Below are 23294 nucleotides of genomic sequence, written 5' to 3'. Positions count from 1 at the left end.
AGAGATTGATATTGCAAATACGGTAAAATGTTAACATTTGGGGAATTGGCACAAAGGGCATCTGGGAATTCTTTGTGCTTGTAACTTAAAGTCTGAAATCATGTCAAATTTAAAAGATTTTAAAAAAGAAGTATGTAGATAAATGTCTCTAGAAATACCAGTTCTGCAGCATTTGTAGTCATTTGAATGGGACCCAGACTGGAGTTTAGTTAGCAACTTCCTGCCTGCCCCTCACCATCAACGGCCTCTACAAATGGACGTGCACACCGCCATCAAAATCACCAGGTAGATGCCAACTTGGGGAAGACACCTGGCCTCCCCAGCCCTTTGGAAACCTTCACTTCCACAGAAGCAACTGGTGACCCAGTCAGAGCACATGGTTCCTGTAACGGCTCCTCGAAGGCCTGTAGGAGGCAGTGTTTTGTTAGCTGAGGTCAAGCTACTGCTGGAAATTCGAAGTAAAAAAAAAAAGGACTTTATTTTTTGAGCCTATTATAATTTCTGTTTTCCTATAGTCTAAATGATTAAGGTTTGCTTATATTAAAAAGAAAAAGTGGGGCCAGCTGAATGACACATTGGTTAAGAATTGGCTTGGGAAGCCAGCTCTGAGCAGCAGGGCCCCAGTTTGAATTCCACATGAGGATCCCACACGCTGTGCCCTCTACAGCTAAAATGGTGAACAACAGTTCAACCTGGAGCTGGGCTGCTGTGAGTCGCTGGCAATGGCGTAGGCTGCAGCAGGGCTGCATTGGGCTGCCATAAGCTACCGTGAGTGGCATTCCAATGGCCGGCGAATGACTGCCTCACCTGAGAAGAGCGCAATGATAATACCAACATGGGCCAGTGAAGCAACGTCCTCCACAACTAGACTGAAGAACAAAAAGACAGCAACTTGTCTGTTCCCCTTCCCCGATTTCCCAATGCTGTTCCCCTCCCCCAATTCCCCAATTAAAAAATCTTTAAAAAAAATGTACTTAAAAAAAAGTGATTAAGAAGAAAGCCCACTGCGGGTAACCGGTTAGCTCAGTTGGTTAGAGCGTGGTGCTGATAACACCAAGGTTGCCGGTTCAATCCCCGCATGGGCCACTGTGAGCTGCACCCTCCCTAAAAAGAGTCAACTATGTCATTGTAGCATGAAAGCAATGTGTAACCAGTGACCGTGGCTGTTCCCCAATAAAACAAAAATAAAAATTAAAAAAAAGCAAGCCCAGTCACAATAACTGAAAGATGGGAGCAACCCAAGTGTCTATCAATGGGCAAATGGATAAGTAAACTGGCGTATACAGTACAATGGAGTATTATTCAGCTGTAAAAAAAAAAGAAGGCAATTCTGACACATGGATGAACCATGAGGATGTGCTGAGCGAAATAAGCCAGTCACAAAAAGACAACACTGCACGATTCCACTCATATGAGTGCCTAGAGCCGTCAACGTCATAGAGACAGAAAGTAGAATGGTGGTGGCCCTGAGCTGGCGGTAGGGGAGTGTGGGGTTTAATGGGCGCAGAGTTTTTGTTTTAGTGTTTAATGGGTACAAGACGAAAAGAGTTATGGACATGGATGGCCATAATGGTTGTACAGCTTTATTAATATATTTAATACCACTGAACTGCATACTTAAAAATGGTCAAGATTTTAATTTTTATATTATGTGTATTTTACCATACTTTTTAAATAATGGAAAAAGAAAAGAAAGCCCACTAGCCAGTGTCCCGTAGGGCCTTCATCCTGCATTCAGCCCCCACAGCCCACTCCATCTGGGTCTACATCTCCTCTGTCCCCAGCTTATGCCCCTGAGTTCTTTTTCCTTGCCCTCCCCTCCACACTGTGCCGTGGTTTGCCTCTGTTCATTCCGTGAGTCTCTCATTTGTTCATTCACGGAGTGCCTGCCCTTAGCCATGGCCTCAGGGAGGGGACAGACAAGTAACAGCGTGGTCGAGTATTACAGGGCCTGATGGTCAATCGCTCTGCATCGCAGGCACAGTGACTCCACAAGCAGGGGGGTCAATTCTGGTGGAAAAGGTCAGCGGAGGCTTCAGTGACGGCATGACCTTGAACTGAGCATTGAAAGCCAAAGAGGTCTTGGCAAAGCATGTTCTATTTTTGGTAAAACAGGACACTCCCTACTCCCCAACTGAGCTGATTGTAAATTACCAAGTGCAGAGCTTCAGGGGCCTCCCACCAGGGCTGGTGACAAGAACAACAACAATAACATAATCCCTTGTGTTAGAGTGGTGCGGACCCATCCATTCTTGCATCTGATCCTCCCCAGATGGCCAGGAGGTCAGGGTTGTTACCCATTTTACAGAGGAAGAAACTGGTCCAGAGAAGTTTAAGAACTTGCTCAAGATCATATAGCTAGGAGGAGGCAGAGCTGGGAGTGGACCCCAGTGGCCCAGCTCCAAGTCCAGTGTCGTGCCTGTCGCCTCTCATGGCTCTTGATGGGCTCTTGGAGAGAGCACAGGCAGCCTTCATCTTGTCACAGAAGACACATGAACCACAGGAGTAATTTCCATCTCAGAGGACTAACCTAAACTGAGCTTTAAAGTCACCATGAAAAGCCCCCTCTATGACTAACACTTGAACGTCACCTCCTGATGTTTACTTGGGTAGGTGGTCATGACCTCAGTCAAAGGGCCTCTAACCGCTCCTGTTAGCTACTCATCTTAAAGAAACTGGAAGTTTCCCAGCTCCCACCTTCCAGGCCCAGCCCAGGTCTCATCCCCAAGCTCTGCCTCATGTGGCTGCAGGAGCTCCTGGCACCTTGCAGGGGAAAGGAAGCTGGCCCAGGCGGGGTGCACTGCCAGAGAGGAAGAAGGAGCCTCCCACACTCTCCCTTCACCCCAACAATAAGCCCCAGAGCTCAGGGGCCACTCTGAGCCACTCCCCACCCCTCAGGAAGGCTACGGAGACCTCGAGTGATCACACAACCTGTCAGTGGGAGGACTGTGTCTCCCAACTTCCAATCCTCCCTGGGTGCGTCGCCCTGCTTCCACCAAACCGTGTGGCCCTGGACACGTCCTTAAACATCTCCCACTTAATCCCTCTGCCCCCACTTCTCCTCTGTAACAGGAAGAAACCCCACATGCCCAGCCACCCCCAGGAGACACTGTGATAGCACTTTCAGACCCAAGGCAGGCGCGACAGAGAAGCGTAAATACTACACTAGATGAAATGAAATGAATGAGAAGTCTTTAAGTAGGACAGGCTTGGGTTTGGCTCCTGATGCTGTTACTTATTTGCTTCATTCATTCATTCATTCAGCATCATTTTGGAGCACCTGCTATGTGCTGGGCAAAGTACCAAGTGGTGGGCATACACAGTCCAAGAAAGCATGGCCCCTTCCTTCAAAGACCCACCCTCACGAGGGAGACAGTGATTGTGGTGCAGGGTGGTGGACACAGCAGGGGCATTTAGGTCAGCCTGGGGGGTATTTTCAGGGGCAACTCCAGATCTCTATATATGAGGGGCTTTGGGGCAGCAATCTAGTTAGAAGTGTCTGTTGAAGCTGTGTTTTGCTAGCACCTTAAATAGGACAAGGAAATGTCCATTTTCCCCATTAAAGAAATGGAGGAGACTGATGGAGATTATTAGTCTAGGACCCTGTGGCTCTGCCACGTATGGACATCCTTGGCAAAGTGCCTTGCCCTCTGTGTGCCTCGGTTTCCTCATCTTAAGGTGAGGCTGATAATATCCATGTCCCAAGAATGGCTGTGCGGTTTGAATGAAGCCGAGCGCGGGAATGCACATCCCAGGCTGACACCCAGCACGCTCTGCACCAACGGGAATCTGCCATGATATATTGTTAATATGAGTATTATTTGGGGGCCAGTTAGGCCAGAGCAGCTGCAAGAGCGAAGCAAAGTCACTCAGCCTATAAATGTCTCATTCCACAAGTCCTTCCTTCCCCAGGTGCAGCCTTTTCTGCTTAAGTTTTCCCCAGAACGATTTTTATAAACCTCTGTCCAACGTTGCCCCCAGGGTCCCCTTCTAATCAGGGCCCATTTCACATCTACATAAAAAAAGACTGTAAATGGACTGAAACATTTGACACCATTGTAAAAATAGGATGTTAACTTTACTTTTTACATAGTTTTAAAACTTTTAAAGAAAGACTCTCACATAAATACACGTTAACCTAACTGAGGTTGCAACTTGAAGGCATGATCATGGAATGAACACTGTCATTTTAATCACTGCATTGAACACAGTGTGGCTTACAAACCAGTTGACAAAGTCCAGGTCACTCGTGAACTACTTATAAAAATCTCGCTCCCACTTACATTCTTGGCAACATCTGAATGACTTTCTTATGGAAGCACACAAATGTTTAACTGCTCAAGAAGTTTCTCGGTGGGAGCATCCGAAGCCCTCTACCCACCATACCATCTGAAATTTGTCTAGGGGTGAGCAGGGACAAGTGGGCCATTCCAGACATGTACCGCCACTGCTGTCATGCAGAAACTGACCTCCGTGACTCAGGGCCACGTCCTGGCCCTTTCTGAGCCCCAGGTCACCTTCCAGGCCTGAGTCTAACATCACCTCCTCCCTCTTTGTGGATTCCCTGCCACACCCTCCTTGGAGCTCCCCTAATGGCCCCTAATAATTAAACCACTTATCATAAAACACTGCAAGAGTGGATTTATGGCAGCCTCGCACGGGCGGGGCAGGTGTCTCACAAAGCTCTGTTACCCATGTCTGACAGCCAATAAACACCTGTTGAATTGAATTAATCTTGTTCTCAGTCCTCAGATGGACCACTTCAGTCTGGAGACAATGTGCTCTTTCCCCAAAATCAAGTGTTTTCTTTCTCCATGTGTGCATTCTAAACTAAAGAATCATTTACAAGCTGAAAAGGCAAGGTTTTTCTCCTCTTGAACAAGAAGGGAAAAATAATGGCTGAATGAATTGCAAGCAGCCAGCTCAAGTTTTCTGAGGTTGATAAGGATGGATAAGATTACTCAAGCTTCGCTTTAAAAAAATTGTACCTCAGGTCGGCCGAGTGGCTCAGTTGGTTAAGAGCACAAACCCTGAGCAACAGGGTTGCTGGTTCGATTCCCACATGGGCCAGTGAGCTGTGCCCTAGCTGAGATGCCAACAGGTGGCAGAATGGCTCAGCTGGTGAGAGCACATGCTCTTAACAACAAAGTTGCCAGTTCGACTCCCGCATGGGATGGTGGACTATGCCCACCTGCAACCTGAACATGGTACCTTGAGCTGAGCGAACGCAAGCTGCCTGATGCAGACTGAACTTGGAGCTGAGCTAGCTGCGCCCTCCACAACTAAGATTGAAGGACAACAACTTGGCTGTTCCCCTCCTCCAATTCCCCAATAAAATCTTAAAAAAAAAATTGTACCTTGATAACTATCGAATGGTTAAAAAATTTTAATTTCTAGAATATAATTATATCTAGGCCACCAGTGTTTCCATCTAAATGGCTGAGGTTTGGAGTGGGTGGGTTCCAAGTGTTTTGCCCATCACATGTAATAAGTAATAAATATAAATAATATTTGATATTGCAATATTTACAAGTACTATGTTGGTTGAAAATGTTCTTTGCATTGGCTTCTGCTTATCTGCACTGAAAAAAAAGTTCAAATAAGTCTCTGTTTTAAAATGCATGGTGTGTGCTTTCTATGGAGAAAATCTTAATCCACGGACGATGTGCAACAAGCACTTGTATTTTTCAACCTGCTACTACTTCTTGGGGGGATGAATCAGCCCAAGAAACAGTGCGAATGTACTTGGTGTAGCACAAAAGTGGCTCCTATGGAAACTTCTCTGAGGGGCTGAGTCCCAGGGGGCTCACTAGGTAAAGCAAGGGTCGGGCGTGGGCCTTCCAGAAGGAAGCCCGGCCCTGGCTGTCCACCTGCCTCGGCTCAGGTAGTGTTTCTCCAGGTCAGGCCCCTCCTCCCTGGTCCAGACGCTGATGCTGAGCAAACAACCATGAGGCCATTTCGCAAGCAATCAGTGATGGTGTGATCTCCAGTTTAGGGAGGGATTTGTCGGCTCCCCCTTCCTCACTCATGGGGCTGCTCCCACACACCAGGCCCTGCCCTGGGCTGCTTCTGAGGATGGCTCTGGAAGGAGAAGGGAGAGGGGGCCTAGCAGTCAGGATCTGCGGTCATTATGCCAGTAGGTGAGAGGAAGATGGCACACTGTGCACTGAAAATCTCTCCCAGGCGCACCCCACTCCACAGTTTACAGAGCTCTCCCACATGCTTGGTGGCGTCTGAGGCACACACAGCCATGAGGCCACCAAGGCAGCTGGCATTGGCTCCAGGAGCAGAGGAGTAGAGAGGAAAAGGTCCTTTGGCTTCAGGAGATCTGGGCTCAGTTCACTGCAGGGACATGGCCCTCTGTGGGTCTCACCTTCCTTACCTATAAATTCGGGGTACTAATACCTCCTGAGAGGTTTGAGTAAAAGATCCTGGCCCAGGTGTGGCCTCTGGGCAACGCCCACCAGATGCCCCTTAATCACAGATGGGCAAGCTGGGGTCCAGAGTGGGTGCAGGAATTCCCTGACATTCTCTGTGTCCAGTCCTGTGCCCATGCAGATATGAACACAAGCCGCATCCTTGGGGACCTCCTGGTCTGAAGCTTTGGGTCAGATGAACACAGAGAACAGACAGGAGGAAGGGAAAGGGAGAAAGTTATGCCCCAGCTCATGATGCCTGGGTACAAGCTGCAGACATGCAGGCAAGCTGGGTACATGAAGACATGGCCTGTAGGGCCTGAGGGCCCCAGGGCGCCCTTCTCCCCTCCTGGCAGTTGGCCAGCCTCCACCCCTCTCATCACTCATCCGTGTAAAAGATTTTGTCAACTATACAATGCAGATTCAGTAATAATTTGTGCATTTTCTAGTTTTATGCACTGAAGTCAACTAGAACTGTCTGTCAAAGTTTCTGACCAGTCTGAGCTAGTCAGGGTTCCAGCAAAACCCTGTCAGTAATTACAGCTAACATTTATTGAGCACGTACTCTGTTCCGGGAACTGTTCTAAGCTCTTTACCTCTATTACCTTATTTAATCCTCACAATATTCCTAGAAGGTAGATATTATTCTTATCCCCACTTTGCCTCAAATAAGGAAATTGAGGCAAAGAGCTCAACCAATTTGCCCAAGGTCACTCAGCTGTACAGGCTGAAATCTGTTTCCAGGTCCTGGCTACACCGACCTCCCCAAACCAAAGGCATCTGAAGTTTCCGACAGCCTTCAAGCCCAATTGTGGGATGAACAAAGTTCCTACAAGATTCTGAGAACACTAGAAATTGTGCCTACAATTGCCTTTGGGCACTTGGCTGGGAGGCTAGACTCACCTGGGCTGGGGGATTGCAGGGCAGGAAGCACCAGCCTCACAGGAGAGCACTTGGGAGCCCCCCATTGCTCTACTAGAAGTGACAGCCCCTTCTCCACAGCCCCCTCCCTTACTAGAGGCCTAGAATCCCAAACAGCCCCAGGAGCCCCAGCCTCCAGCCAGTGCCACTCGCTGGATGGCCAGGGTGGAGCACAGGGAGAGGCAAGTGCCACTTTTGGGAATCAAACAGAAAATATTCAAGATACAATAATCCTCCTCTTATCCACAGCTTCCTGTGGTTTCAGTTACCTGTGGTCAGCCACAGTCCAAAAGTTTTTAATGCAAAATTCCAGAATAAACAATTCATAAGTTTTAAATGAGGTGCCGTTCTGAGTAGGGTGATGAAATCTCACACCATCACCCTTATTTTACTTATTAATGGCTCCAAAGCCATTCATGTAACTTGTATGCAGTTGTAATTGTTCTATTTTATTATTATTAATCTCTTACTGTGCCTAATTTATAAATTAAACTTTATCATAGGTATGTATAGGGAAAAACATAGTCTATATAGGCTTTGGTACTATCCACAGTTTCGGGCATCCCCTGGGGGTCTTGGAATGCGTCCTCCATGGATAAGGGGAAGGGTGGGGGACTACTGCTCTCACAGGGCCAACAGCACAGAGCGGTGGGGGCTGAACAGCGAGCTTCCCCCCTGGAGTTCCTCCAGCTCCAGAGGGAGGGGGCTCTGGGGTCACCTTACCTAAGGGCGTGGTCCCAAATGTGGGCCTCTTAGGAGGTGGTGTGTGGACCCTAAGAACATATGAGAATTTCCCTCAGAGCCATGTTCTCACAGGAGGGTCAACTGATGTACATGGGGGCTCCTAAACAGCTGGGGCCCTAGCCAGAGGCCAAGGTCATGGTTCTGGCACCCTGGCCAATGGCTCTACCCTCCACTCCTTCTCACCAGCTCTGGTCCCTGGATAATAAATATGTCCCTGATCTGAATCTCTTTGGCAGCCAGTCACTGGCCTGGAAGCGAGGGGGTGGACAGGATGACTTCTGAGGTTCCCCATATTCTGGGATTCTGGACTTTACCTAAGAAAGCGTGCCAAGGACAGACAGACTGACCAAAGGAACAGAATAGACAGCCTAGAAATAAACTCAAATATATGGCCAACTGATTTTTGACACAGGTGTCAAGACTCTACAATAGGGAAAAGGCAATGTTTTTCAACAGATGGTGCTAGGAACACTGAATATCTACATGCAAAAAAAATGAAGTTGGACCTTTATCTTACACCATATCCAAAAATTAACTCAACATGGACTAAAGATCTAAACTTTAGAGCTAAAACTATAAATCTCTTAGAAGAAAACATAGGGGAAATTCTTCCTGATCTTGGAGTTAGCGATGATTTCTTGAATATGACACTGAAAGCACAGGCAACTTAAGAAAAATGGATAAATTGGTTCTATCAAATTTTAAAACTTTTGTGTATCAGAAGGACACTATTCATGGAATGAGAAGAAATATTTGCAAATCATATATCTGATAAGCCATTAATATCCAGAATATATAAAGAACTCCTATAACTCAACAACAAAAAAACCCATCCAAAAATGGGCAAAGGAAATGAAAAGATTTTTCTCCAAAGATATACAAATGGCCAGACACAAAAGGACAACAATGATTTGCATGGCTCCACTGCTGTGGAATACCTAGAGTAGGAAAATTCATAGAGACAGAAAGTAGAACAGAGGTTTCCAGGGCCTTGGGAGAGAGGGAGATGGGGAGTTATTGTTTAACGGGTTTGTTTGGGATGATGAAAAAGTTCTGGAAATAGATGAAAGTGATGGTTATACAGCGTTATGAATGTACTTAATGCCACTGAATTATACACTTAAAATGGTTAAAATGGTAAATTTTTATGTTACATATATTTTACAATAGAAAGTTTAAAATATTGAATTTTTTAAAAAAAAATGGAACATACTGAGTAGCACAAAAACCACTCAACTTGGGGTCTTGGCCTCTCACTGCACTGCTCAGAGGCTTCCAGGGGCTTTCCCAAAGTCTGAACCCCTCAGCAAAAAGAGAACGTCCCTCTTGGCTTTGCCCTTGCCATTACTCAGGTCCCATCTTGCCCGTACCCATCATGACCCCTGCACGCCACACACTTGCTCTTGCCCAAACACTCTGCAGATTCTCTTGACCCAAAGCCCTTGTTCATGCTGTTTTCTGAGTCTCGAGTGCCCTTTCCAGCTACCTCAGCTGGTGAATTCCTATTCAACCTCCAAGGTCCACTTCAAATGCCCATAGGCACGAAGCCCCAGTTCATTTGCACTTTCCTTAGGGACTCCCACTGCAGCACAGTCAGTCCATTCACTGCTAAATGCCCCACGCCTGCCTGACACTGGGGCACAGCCCTACGGGACTTGTTGGATGGGAGGGGAAGCCTTTGGCAGGACATTTTCAGAGCTTCGTTTATGCTCAATTCTCTCTCTAAAGAGGGAGAAGGAGGTCTTCCATCAGTCTCCTCCAGCTCTCCGCCCACACCACCTGTAACTGTGGCCACCTGAGTGCTGACTATACCCCACGCTCAGGCCTAAGTGCTTCACACAGTGGGCTGTGAGCTGAGGGCGGCCTTTGGGCCAAAACAGAGCGCTGCATCTCTTTGTGGGGTAGAGCTCCGTTTGTGGGATGGTGGGTGATGGGACTGAGTGGATAAGGTACCCAGGGAGGAATGTCAGCAGCTCTCAGCTGGCCCTGCTGGGCAGGCAGCAAGGAAGAACAAGGGACCCAGAATGGTGCAGGTGATGGGGGGTGGGGGTGGTACAGGCAGGAGGGACCTAGAACTCACTTCAGGGAATGGGGAGACCTGAGGAGAGAAGTCAGGAGGGGGGAGATTGCCCGAAGGGGGACAGTGGAGAAAAGGGGTGCTCCTTCATCTGCCAGAGTCTGAAAGGACCTCCCTGCTCTCATACCTATTTCCAGTAGAGATCCTCACAGAAAATGAATTATTTTCCACTAGGGTACAAGAGACCCAGAAGTCAGGTTCTCATTCTAGGCCTCAATTCAAAGGAAAGAGGGAGGAAGGGAGGATAGAAAAATTTTTTAGAGTTCCTAGCGTATTCGCAATCCATTATCATTAATTCAGTCATTCATCAACAAACATTTATTGAGCATCTACTATGTATACCAACCCTGCTCCAGGCTCTGGGGAAATGGACTCAAACAAAGCAGACAAAAGCTTCCTACTGTATCTCTTCCTCCCAAAGAGGAAGGTAATTCTCCTTGTGTTTTGTCCCGCATGCTTTCCTCAGCTCCACCCTGCCCTGACCAGAGGTTCTGGCATGTTCCTGGGGACTCTGGACACTCAGAGTAATCCCTCATCACACTTATGCAGTGCCTGTACCATGCCTGCCCCTGTACTCACGGCAGCCCAGCAGGACACTTGAACAGGTGAAGAAGCTGTGCCCAAGGTCACAGAGTCAGGTGTAGAACTCTGACCTGCCAGGCACCAAGCCCAGCCTTGAGCCCCCGCTCCCCGACCATCGCATCTCCAGATGGGAAAGTGGGAAGAACTCTTTGGGGGGCATGTTTGTAAAACCCAGTCTTTCAATCCCATATCATCTGGGATAGGATTAGGGTGACCTCAGGCCTAATTAGGATCATCCTTTAAAAGAATGCCTTTTAGGGCTGGCCAAGTGGTGCGTTGGTTTGGGACGCCGTCCCTGAGCAGCAGGGCCCCAGTTCGGATCCCACATATGAGGGCCAGTGACACTGCCCTCTGCAGCTAAGATGGTGAACAACAGCTCGACCTGGATCTGGGCTGCTGTGAGTCACCGGTGACGACGTAGGCTGCAGTGGAGCTGGCCAGCTGCTGGCGTGAGCTTTCGTGAGCTGCCGAGCTGCCGGCCGTCCAATGGCAGGCGAGCGACTGCCTCACCCGGGGAAGAGCGCAATGATAATACCAACGTGGGCCAATGAAGCGACATCCTCCACAACTAGACTGAAGAACAAAAGGACAGCAAATTGTCTGTTCCTATGCCCTGATTCCCCAACGCTGTTCCCCTCCCCCAATTCCCCAATAAAATCTTTCAAAAAAAATTATAAAAGAATGCCTTTTAGGCTCTCAGAGTCCTTGGCCATCCAGAACTTGTCCTCTCCCTTCCTATTGGACCCACCTGGGGCAAGTCACTCATCCTCTCTGGGCCTGTTTTCACCCAGGGAAGCGGGATGATAGAGTCTGTCTCACAGGCTGTGACTGATTCAGTGAAATCATACACAAGAAGCACTCAGCACACGGCTTGCTGTACTGGCAGGCGTGTGCACGGTGTCAGCACAGAGGTGTTGCTCTGCCGACTCTAACCCCCTCCCGCCTCGCACCCCATCACCTCACTTCATTATTATCCTCCCTAATTTGCAGATGGGAAAACTGAGGCAGGGCAGGCAAGGCACACCAGACTCTTCCCCTTTGGCAGATTGGACCAACTTTCTGCCTCCCCCAGGGTACTCTCTTGGCAAGGGATTGTGCAGAGAGGGGGGCCCAGAGACCTCCCGAGGATCCTGGAGGACCCATCTGCCACTCCTGGTGCCTCGATCCCAGGCCTGGAATAGCACAGAACCCCAGGGCCTCAGAAAGCAGTGAATGCAGGGGTTTAACAGATGGGAGGCCGAGGCCCGGAAAGGGGACCTGTGCTGCAGAACTGTGGGCATGCTTGTCTTCTTTGCCCAATGGTGAGCTCCCTCCTTGAAGGTGGAGACCATGGAGCTGTCCCAGCTCAGTGCTGTGATGCGAACCGGATGTGAACCCACCCACATGGCTGAGTGGTGGGGCTGCAGACAGGGCGGGGGAGACCACTGGACATTGGAGAGGCCCACGTATCCGGGAGGACCCTAAAGTCTCCATTTGTACTCTGAAATCTGATCAGAACCCCCACCATCACTCGTCAAAACACCCTATCACTCATAAAGTGTAGATAATGAGCACAGGTGGGGCTCTCAGTCCTCCCAGGCGAGGAACTTGACCTTGCAGGATGTATCCGCAGACATACTACCCCTCTGCATCCTCACCTCCCCCCACTCCCCTCCCTCATAGGACAGGTCTAAACAGCCCCATTTTTGTAAATGAATTTAGTGGAACCAGAGAAATAAGGGGACTGTTCCAAAGGCACGTGGCTATTTACATGGAAAAATCAAGACTTGAACTCAGATCTGTTGATCTCCAGAGAAGGCATGGAGGGAGAAAAGGAGACAGAAGAGAAGCAGCCAAGGGCTTTTCAGCTACCGGAGGAGATCCAGTGGGTCTGTGGCAACTCCCAACTCCCTCAACTTCTCTAGGTCCTCCCCTTACTGCGCGAGGTGACACCCACCTGGGCACCGGGTCTTCTAATGAGCTGCAAATCCTGTAGAAAGCCCAGCCCTTCTCTGCCCAGCCTCAGCTGGGGCTTCCCTGATCCAGCATCGTCCAGTGAACTGTAATTGCCAAGTTACTAGTCTGTCTCCCCCTCTGGACCTGAAGGCAGAGGCTGTGTCCAGCGCTTCTCAGAATCCCCCACAAGGCCTGGCACAGTGACAGGCCAAGTTTGGTGAGTGATGAGTAAGTGAATCAGGCGTTTCAGTCCCCTCGACTGTAAAACAGGACATCTGGGCTAGCAGACATCTGGTGTCTCTTCCAACACTGGGTGGGACACCCAACCTGACACCATGACCCACTGTGTGTAGGGGGGGGCAGCACCAGGTCTCCCCGATGCCACTGAGGCCTCTAAACCTGGCAGATGGTCAAAGGAGAGAGGAGGAGGTCCGTCAGGTGGCCTCAGTTAACCCCTTTGGACATGCACTCTCATGGTTTCCAGCACTTGGGAGAGAAAACCTGGCTCGGGGAGCCTGGCAGAGGGCAGGAGACCCAGCTCTGTCTGGTCACATGCGGGATGAGTCCCTGTTATCCTACAAGAACTCCGTAAGTGCTCTCCTGTTACCCCTGTAATCCCCAGGAATTCATGGTGGGGCCTGCCTTATTTCTGGAGTGGGGAGACTGCAAGTGTCTACCCTGTTTGATGCACAGAGAGAGTGTGCAGTGTATTGGAGGGATTACAATGGAGAGAAAGAATGGATGAAACTGAGCAGATATTCTCCAAGTCCTTTTTCCTCCTCTGTCCCCAGCAGTAGAAGGAGGAGAACCCAGCAGCAGTTCCTGTCTTTCCACTAACCTGTCTGTGGGGTCCCGTTTCTCTCCGGGCCTCAGTTTGCTCATCTGCTAAACAGGAGATGTGACATGCATAATGGTGGTGTGGAGGATGTTTCCTTGTCCACAGCGAGCCACACAGGACAGAGGGTACACTCAAGAGCTGGGGGTGGAGGGGAAACCTCACCACAGTGTGGGTGGGCTGGGTAGACCCAGTGAAGGCCCCAGGAAGGCCACTCCCAGGGGCCACGGGGGCACTCTGCCTGCTACTCCATGAATCAGTCTCACCAAGGAGTCCCCACCATAGGCAAGGAAGGCCACAGGCCATGACGCACAAGTGCTTGGTCACAGTCTCCCTAGCATAAAGCACAGGTGCTCACTCTCGCAGGCACACGCTCACATTCGGACACAGATGCAGGCATTCTGGGTAGCACCTATCTTTCAGAAATGCAGACACGCACACAAATTAGTACACTCGCCCCCCTGAAGCACACTGGGTTGGCAGGACCCGGACCCAATGAGTGTGGGTGGGGCACTGCCCCCTTCACACTGTGCACATGCTAACACAATTCCCCAGGCCTCCACCCACAGACAAAAGTACTGGGATATGCTCACAGCTGGCCTTAACCTGGGCCGGGCCACACTCCCAATCAGACACCAATTCTTCATTGGTCCTTCCAGCCAGTAAATATTTATTATGCCCAAACGTATACTCCTGGAAAGATGTAAGCTATAGGATAACAGGCAGGTGCTGTGTTTGTTCTCCTAGAACAAGGTCTGGCACATAGTAGGTGCTCAGTAAATGCAGACATAGGGAAGATGCGTGGAGAAAGGGGACCTGGGCAGCCCAGAAGGGCTGGGAACTTCAGAGCCTTAGCTTAAGCCTGGTCACTTATGAGCACAAAGACACCCTGCCGCTCGCCCCTCTCCATATTTAAGCCCCAGCCTGGAGCCTATACCCCATATTCAGCTGCGGCCCTCCAGGACTGCCTGAAACTCCTGCCCACGTTGTTGCTGCGCCTTCCAACTGACCCTAGGGAACCCTCAGGACCCGTTTCTGCCTCCAGGGAAGTCTTTTCTGTCCACACTACCCGATTTCTCCTGGACAAAAATGTATCTAAGGATGTGGAGGGCAGGTAAACGGGGTGAAGGCAGATCCAAACGGGTACCAGCATAGAAACCCCTAGAGGATCTGTGGAAATTGTCCAAATGCCAGCATTTCACAGAGCTAAAATTCGGACCCAGGAAGAGAAGGGAAAGGGACTCTCCCAAGGTCACGCAGGGCATAGAGAAGGCAACCAGTGGAGGCCCGCGACGATCTATACCGGGACCGGCGCAGCCTGCGCCGCACATGTGCCACGCGGGACCTTAGCGCCGCGGCCCTAACCTTTCGCAGTCTCTAATCTTCTCCCCCATGGCCCTCGGAGCGCACGGAGAACCAGCTGCTTTGCCCCGACCCGGGTTGTGGGCAGTCCATCTGCGAAGTGCTTGGAACAGACGCCCACGCTCCGCGGCTCCCAGTTTGGAAAGAGAATCCTTTCTAAACCAATCCGCTTTAAGAATCCGATGAAGCGCGCACCAGTTACCTCTCTTTCTTGAACAGGAATCAGTGCCCGCGTTCAGCAGCCCCAAACTTGCGGTCCCAAGCACGCTCTGCACGGTTGCTGGGAAAGACAGGTACTTGACGGGTTGTGGCGCCTCTTGCACACCGCCCCCCTACCGCCCCCCAAGTATTTCCCAGTAACCCTCCTCTCCTAAAATGCACTCTGGGCGCTGCGGAGCACCACGGTGACCCTCCTAGCTGCCTCTGGAGCCAGAATCCGAAACTGCCCCACATCGCCACCCCACTCCCTCTCCAGCCTTTCGCTCCTGTGAACCTCCCCTTTGCGAGTCTCTTCTCTTCACTGAGTTTCAACTTTCTTTCCACCCCTCCCTGTCCTCCTGGCGCTGGCAGTGGGGGAGGGGAGCGGGTAGAGACGAGGGTCTTTGCTAAGAAGACACAATGCACTGGAGATGGGGGGGCAGGTCTGGTGTGTCTGGGGCGCCGGGACACCTCTGAACACACCGGGGGCTTCTGTTGCACCCAGTCAGCTTTTCTGGGGATACCAGCTTCCAGGCAGTACAGCACTTGCTGCTCCGGGGCTACTCCGCACCCCTGTACTGGGTAAGGAAGGAGCATCTTGCATGGAGGTGGGGGTGTCGTTATTTGCACACCTGTAGGTGAGAGAAGAAGGTGAAGGGCTGTACCTCTGGAAGGGAGGTCTGAGGGGGCCCTCAGTAACTCTGGTTGGTCTCCGAGAAGCACCACCCTGCGGCTGGGAGGGTTGACTAGCCAGGTAGAGGTGCCTCTTTCAGCAAAATGACCCTGTTTTGAAGAAGGGCCTCCTCACTGTCTAGTGCAAACCAGCCAACGGTGTGTGGTACCCACGGCCCCTGAGCAAGACCCGACCGGTGGCTTTCAATCTGAATTCATTCGCTGGGCGAGATCACCGCTTACGTAGCCCCGGCTCTACTGTCTTGGTTTCCTAATCTGACGGCCCGCGCGTCACTTTAGCGATTCCTGGGGAACCCCGTAGCTGTGGGAGCACGTGGCCAGGTGGTTCCTGACAGGCAGCGTCCAGACACATGACTGGGCTCTCACGGTCCCATTCAAAACAGTGCCTGGGCCATTAGTCTTTTGGGGTCGTGGGAGCTGAGGACGCTAAAGCTCTGGGTGCAAGGAGTTCTCTCCCGCCAAGCATTCTCTCACAGCGCCCCACCACTACCACTCCCCTTTCCTTGCAGGGAAAGACGCACCGTGCGCTGGAGCGCGGTTTCCCGGTTCCCCATCATATGCCAGCGGTGCCGTGGGCACTCCGGGCAGTTTCCCCCTTCTTTCCCTGCCTGCTGCTTCGGGCACCCTGCTGGTCCAGGGGTCAGCCGAGCAGTCTGAACCCCAGACAAACACGCGGGACTACAACCTGGCCTCACCCCCATATCTGCAAAGACCGCTGTATTTCCATTTCATATTTCAATTTTAATTTGCCACTCAAAACAAAACCGCGCACAGAGCTGCCGGGAGAGAGAAACGCGCTGAGGCCAAGATAAAGGTACGTCTCCGGAAAAGTGCACCCAACTGCTTTCCAAAACGAAAGTCCTCGGGGACTTTGGCGAAATTTTATGTATGGTATTTTAACTTGTTTTCCTACCACGGCCCCGTTTTGCAGCGTGCACGGCTCAGGGCTTTGGCGACTCCCCGGTAGCCCCGCGGCCTAGCGAGCTTACTGGTGCAGCGGGTAGTAACCTCGCTTTCTGAGGCGGCACCGCACAAATACGCGGCGTACAAGGTCACCCTACTCAAGAACCACCACCGTAGCACAAGGTGGGGCCCCCAGCTCGCCTAAGTCTTTTGTGCAAATTTCTTAAAACAACTCACAAAAACATTCTCTCCCAAAAGTTTTCGTGTTCCCACACAACACATAAAGGGGTATCAGTTCAGGTGGTAGCTATACTAGTGCTCACATATATAACAATTCTTCGTACTTTCCACTTGGCGATCTACTGCACTGTATATAAATTATTTACAAGAAAGAAAACTTTCTACAAATCGATTGATTTAAAATAACACCAGACCTTTAATCAAGGCCTTCTATTTTTTTAATTTAAGAACCGGATTGTTTAGGCCGGATTGTTCGAGCAGGCTGGTGGCTACCGAAATTAACAAAGTAAAAAATTAAAAGCATCCTCCTTCCCAGCCCCCCACCAAAAAAATCTGACCCGGGGTCGGGGATGTCACTGCTCCCAGTTTTCCTTCCATCATCTCCAGTCACCCACCGGCTCTTTCTGCTTCTGCCCTCATCTCCGTTTCTTGATGTCTTTTTTGGGGTCCCATTCAAAAACACACCCTGGTTCTTTGATTAAATTCGAATACGACCCAACCCAGGAGGAGTAGATACATTTTGTGGCGTGTGGATTGTATTGGTGCGTGGAAATAAATATCCCTAGGATTCAAACACTGCGTCTAATTCGATAAATCAGGACCAGCCCCTCAATGGCGCCCTAGAGGTCTCCGGCCTGGCCCGCGTCTCCCCAGACCTCAGCTCTGAGAGCAGTTGCCTTCCGGGGGCCGGGTGTTTGGGAAGGTAGCAATCCGCTAGCAACGAAAACCTGCCTGCACCGAATCGAAAGCGAAAGAGAAGAGGGAGCAAGGCTGCTCCCCGAAGCGTCCCGGGGCGCATGGCTGAGGCCTGGTGCGCTGGCGGCGGCTGGGGATTCGGCCCAGGGTTTGGGGGGCGACGTGCCGGATCCCACAACCTGGAGGCGAGGAGGGTCTTCGTGCAGCTGAGTAATATCAGGTCTCCAACCTGGTGTGTCTCCTGGGGACCACGCAGCCACAACCGGGCTAGGGACAGGCAAGGACTTCGGACAGCCGAAGTGCGGACCCGGAGCCTGGAGGGGTCAGGATTGATTCAGGAGAGTGCCGGTTGGGGCTCTTTTGTAACAACGCGAAAATCTTTGTGCCGGAGAGGACTGCCTACTCATCTCGTTCGTCACCCTTTTAGTACTGATGGGGAAACAGAGGCCTAGTTAGGGCTAAAGACGACTGCGGCCTGGGAGGATTTCTCACCTCCACTCATGGCAACTCGGAGAAGACTCGGCCGGCGGAGTCCGAGGCGGCTTCCCAGCCGCGCGCTCCCTCGGCTTGTCCCTGGCGCTACCCCTCAGCCCGCACCTCACTGGCAGAGGACCCCTTGGACTAGGGGAGTGGCTCCCGGGGCTGAGGTCCGTGTAGTTACGCAGATCAAGGAACTGGCTTCTGGCCCCGGGATCAATAGAGCTGGGAAGGAGGTTGCGAGGTCCAAGCTACCTGCGGTTGGGATCGAGATCAGCCGAGGCCCAACCCAGCCCAGAGCCGAGGCCGCGTCTGCCCCCACTTTTCCCAAGCTCCTGGGAACATCCTAAGGCTTTGTCTTTGAACCCCGTTTTTCCCCTTTTGAATACACACTCTGACAATTGTGGGAGAGAACAGCTGTCGACATGTGCCTCAGTTTCCCTCCTTGCTGGCCATCTAGAGAGCCAAGTGCAGAAGCCCTTTCCCCAGCTGCCTCTGTAAAGGGCAGAGCCCCATCTTTTGGAGCCTCGGGTTCCTCATCTTGGACCTAAGGTGCCTAATCTCTTTTGTACAAGGGCCAGAAATCTCCTAGCCAGTGAAACTCAGTTGCTGAGAGAAGGAAAAGAATAAACAGAGCTGTTTGTTGTTTGTGGCTTTGCCCTGAGTAATGCCTCCATCTTGGGCAGGGGTGTGGGGTCCTGTGGGTTAGTCTAGGCTGCCTTTTGTCCCAACCTGCAGCTTTATGGCTCTGTCCAGAGCAGGGGCAGGCGCTTATCTCGTCTTCAGAATTGGTGCTCACAGGTTCCCAACAGCACAGAGGCTGATGATGGAAATACTAAGGAGGACAGATAAGCTAGGCTCCTGTTCTCTCCCTGGGAGTACACGTACCATCCAGTAAGGCTTTGCTATTATTTCCCCATGAGGCACATGAGGACCCAGATGTGGAAGAGTTCCTTTCTCACAGGTAACACTGTAGGGAGCCCCAAAGGCTAACACGAGTAGAGGAAGGGCTAGGCTGGCATGCGAGGGCCCAGTAGAGCTGAGAGGGTGCTCAGCGGGGGGGCCAGCCCTTTCCCCTGTCCCTCTGGACCTGAAGCCATCTTCCAAACAAGAGGGAGGAAGCTTGGGCTCTCTCCTTGCTTAATATCTCTCGGCCTCCTCAGAAGTGTCAGTGGTGAATTTCTTTAAAACATGAACATCGAGTGCAGTGGGAGAGAAAACACAGGAGTTCCCTGGCTTTGCACAGTGAACCTCCATGGGTGCCCCAGTTTGTGACTCGCCCTAACCTAACAGTCCCAAATGACACGGACAAGGAGGGGCCTGGTGAGGCCAGGAGGCAGGCCAGTGTGTGTGGACAGGACTGACTGAATGTGGAAGGAGCACCTGTGTGGAGATGTGAGTGTCTGTGATCTAAGTGTCTGATCCCATTCTAACAGGAAGGTGGAGGAGAAAGGTGGAGGAAGTGGGGAAAGGCCACCGGATCTTTCTAAATCTGCTTTCAGTCCAGTCCCATTTGGGAGTGTGTGACTATGTGCTAGGCCACATGAGTGAGTCTACTTGATGTGTAACTCTGTTGGCTCATGAGGAAGAAGTTTTGTTTTTGTTTTTGTGTATGCGTGTGTGGAATGCAAGTGTAGACAGGTACATGATTGTGTGAATGTGCGTGTCAACAACCACCTAATGAACTAATTCAGAGCCTGTGGGAGAGCCAGTTTGAATGTAAGAAAGTGCTTGCCATGAGCTGTTTTCCTAAGGTGATTCCAGCTGCCAAGTCCTCAACCATGTCCCACCTCTGTCAGGCTTGGATCAGCACCAGCTCATCTCCAGGACTCTGCCTGAAGGCTAAGGCCTTAGGGGGAGGTTGTGTGCCTAGGTCTTCTAGTCCAGAGAAGATTTTCCTCTCCCTTCTCGGTTTCCCTCGCTGCCCTTGGGGCTCACCAATCTTGATTCTGTGGAAGAGAAGGCCTAGGCTCCTGAGCTGCTCCGGCCTCAGGCCGCCCTTGAGAGGCTCTCTCCTCCACTTTGGTCGTTGCGCTCTGGGGGCCCACGCCTGCGTTCAAGGGGGGCTTGGAGGTCATTTGGGCCTCGGGTTCCCTGTAGGCCCAAATCAGGACCTAGAAACTTCCCTCTACCCCCAGCACTGAGCCGCCTGGAGATCTGCGGCTTCCTGTCTCCCTGCGGGGTGGGCCCTAAACCATTGTTCCAAGGTCAGCCAGTCTCCCGGACTCGCCAACAGAAAAACGCTCGGAAACTCTGGCCGGCCCTCCTCGCAGCGGCAAGCCGCGCTCTGGGTCCCCGGGACTTGGGTGTTTCGCGGCCCCAGGCGTCTCTGGACCCGCATCCGTGTTGTGCCCCTGTTCCACGGCATCCCGGGCGCGCTCCGCCGACTGCGCTCGGGGCTCCGAGCTGGGCTCCGCACCTGCGATGCTCCCACCTGTGGCGAGGCCGGAGGGGCCTCCCAGCCGGCCGGGAGTGAGGCCTCCGCAGCCGGGAACCCCGCGCCCCTGGGCTCCGCTGCAACTGTTCCCTCTGGACGCCTGGAGCCGGTAAGAAGCACCCGCTTTAAAGCACCCGCGGGCAGCGCAAAACGAGTGGTTGGAGAAACGGCGAAGTGCGGTGGAAACAACTCCAGGTCGAGTTTAATAGCCAAAACGCTCCGCGCTTTTGGCCTTACGCCGGGGGTAGATATGAAGGGGGCAGGACGAATACCTTGGTTCCCCTCGGGGCAGTAGATACCCGGAGTCACTCACTGCTCAGCCCCGCACCTCCCTACCCCGACTCCTGCCTCCCGCAAGCCTAATGGTTTTGGGGGTGACGAAGCCACGGGCCCTGAGGTCCCCAGTCCCGAAGGAATCGAACGTGCACTCACCGTAGCAGGGGACCTGCAAGGCCGCGTTGTGGCTGCCGCTGCCTTCCTGGAGTTTGAGGCTGCCGTCCGGGGGCGTCTTGCAGGCGCCTCGCTGCAAGTAGAGATGCTGTTGCGGCGCCGGCGGCTGCGGCTGTGACTGCGGCTGCGGCGGCTGCGGGGCCGGTGGCTGGGGCTGGGGCTGGAACTTGTTAAAGGAGCCCCGCGCTCCGGCGCCGCTCTCCAGAGGTGCCGCCAGGTCCTGTTGCCCTGCGCCGTAGCGGGCCCGGCTCTTGGCGTCCCCGAATCCCTGCCCTTTGGTGGCGGCGGATAGGAAAGTCGTGCCGAACTTATCGCCGCCGGCGTATGCCCTAAAAGGCGACGAGCCCTCCCGACTCTGCGACACCGGGCTGTAGTAGGCGTCCATGGCAGCAGCCGGCGACTCGCTGTAAGAGACGCAAGTCTCAGCATTCATGCCTGGCTTGCGCGGGCGACGGGCGGGGGCGCGAGCGAGAGCGCGAGGACGCCACCGCGCGCCCTGGCCGGGAGTTTGGAGAGGCGAGGAGGCGGTGGCTGTGCGCTCCGCGCGGGCCTGCTCACTCTCCCTCCTCCTGCCACGGGTCTCTCTCTCTCTCTCTCTCTCTCTCCTCGCCCCCCTCCTTCCCCACAGCTGGCTCAGGGAAAGAATCGAGGGCTGTAAAAAGATTCAGATGTTTCGGAAAGTTGACCAGATCTTTCAAACCCTCTTAAGGTTTGGGAGGGGGGTGGTAAAGGAGAGTGAGTTTTTTTCCTGACTCTCTCCTTCCTTCTCCCCTCCTTCTCACCCTCCTCCTCTCTCCCTACTCTCCTTCCAATCTCCCTGCGTCTTTTTTTCGCTCTCTTATGGAGATGCTACTAAATCGCTCGCAGAGGATTCAACTCGGAGGCGCCCTGCGGCTTTTCCGACTCTAGGCTGGGTAGGGAGGTGTCGGGACCTCAGGGCTCCAGAGGCTAGGCTGAGAATTACCGGGTCCCAGCTTTGGCCTAGGGAAGGGGGGCATGCAAAAATCTTCAGTAACAAATTAAAAAAAAAAAGCCTAACAGGTTTTGACATTCGGAGTCAGATGGGCCGCTAGCCTTCGACTGCAGGCGAGTCGTTTGCACACTTCGGCGTGAATTTGGCGGCGTAGCTGCGGGCCTCCCCACTGGTGCCTTTCCCTCTGTGTTTCCAACCCCTCTTCCCTATTCTCGGCTCCTCCAAGAAATTAACACACACACGCCGCAGTCGTCCTGTGTATGACCACTTTCACGTCTGGTTAACTATCTCCCTCCGCTGCAAGGGCGCTGGGTACGGATGGGCCTTTATTCACTCAACCACGGGGAGAAAACCTCGACCAGGCCAGTCTTCAGAAACTTGAGAGCGCTGCCGCTTCCCCAGCCCTCCTAGCCTGGGACCCAGACACGGACTCCTCAGGTCTGCGCCCAACCCAGGGGATTTTCTGGATGGCCGGTTGAGAGTTTGGAGACCCGCTGGCCGCGCCCAAACGTCCCGTTGTCACCTGTTCACTGCTCATGGTGGAGGTGAGGCAGTCTCTAATCTCTGATTTGATGGGTTGTGGTTTCACTCACCGACGCGCGCCCCAGGGCCCTGGGACCCGCCACAGCAAGGAAAAATAACTTTTACGGCTCGTGGAGCCCCCTCCACGCGGCTAATTATCGACTGCACCTCACAACAACCGTGAGTGGTGAAGATTGGGATCCCTAATTTTCCGATGAGCAAACCAAGGCTCAGAAAGGTGCAGTCACCTGGCTGAGGTCACACAGCCCATAAGTAGCAGCGCCCGCTGGAACCCATGCTAAAGGTAGTCCCTCCTCCGACCTGGGATGACGTTGCCGACAAAGAAAACGCAAAGAACCGAAGAACCGAGGAAATGGGTTTCCGACTGCGGAATGACTCCGTTTGAAGGAGACTAGTTAGAGCAGCCCTCAATAAACTGCAGAGAAAGTCCGCCGCTGGAGGACGTACCTCAAGGGAGTCTGTGACTGGGGTGAGAGGTGAAGAGGCAAAGTAAAATGAGAGAGAGCCTGAGTGCTCTGAACCCAGGAGTGCGGGTCAGAAGTCAATCTTCTGCACCTAAGGTCTCCCAAAGAAAAAATATCTGGGGGGTCGTGCTTCTCCTCCCAACCTCATCCGGGCTAATCCTCACCCTCACCCCACTCCCTTATCTCTCTGCTCTGAGCTCTGCCTCCGACTGCGCGATCCCACATCTGGTTTCCATCGCAGCTTACCTTGAAGTGCTCGTTAATAAAGATATTCCGCAACCCCTGGCCAGGGGTGCACGGGCCTGAATCCCTCCCCCATCGTCCATCGGGACCGCGCCTTTCTGGCCT

The 23294-nt window shown here is 52.3% G+C and overlaps 1 protein-coding gene across 1 annotated transcript in view; it reads right to left on the bottom strand.

The window, feature by feature from the left end:
• ALX4 (ALX homeobox 4) overlaps positions 1-21521 on the bottom strand; it is a 42142-nt gene extending 20621 nt beyond the window's left edge. The window contains exon 1 of the mRNA XM_019659947.1: positions 20949-21521. Coding sequence (XP_019515492.1) covers positions 20949-21399 — 451 coding nt within the window. The 5' untranslated portion in view covers positions 21400-21521. The remainder of the gene's footprint in view (positions 1-20948) is intronic.
• Positions 21522-23294: the final 1773 nt, after the last annotated feature.

This window comes from Hipposideros armiger, unplaced genomic scaffold (assembly GCF_001890085.2).
Source record: "Hipposideros armiger isolate ML-2016 unplaced genomic scaffold, ASM189008v1 scaffold_309, whole genome shotgun sequence".
Taxonomy (NCBI): Eukaryota; Metazoa; Chordata; class Mammalia; order Chiroptera; family Hipposideridae; genus Hipposideros; species Hipposideros armiger.
Note: the sequence above shows the minus strand (reverse complement) of the source record. Positions and strands in the feature narration are given on the sequence as shown.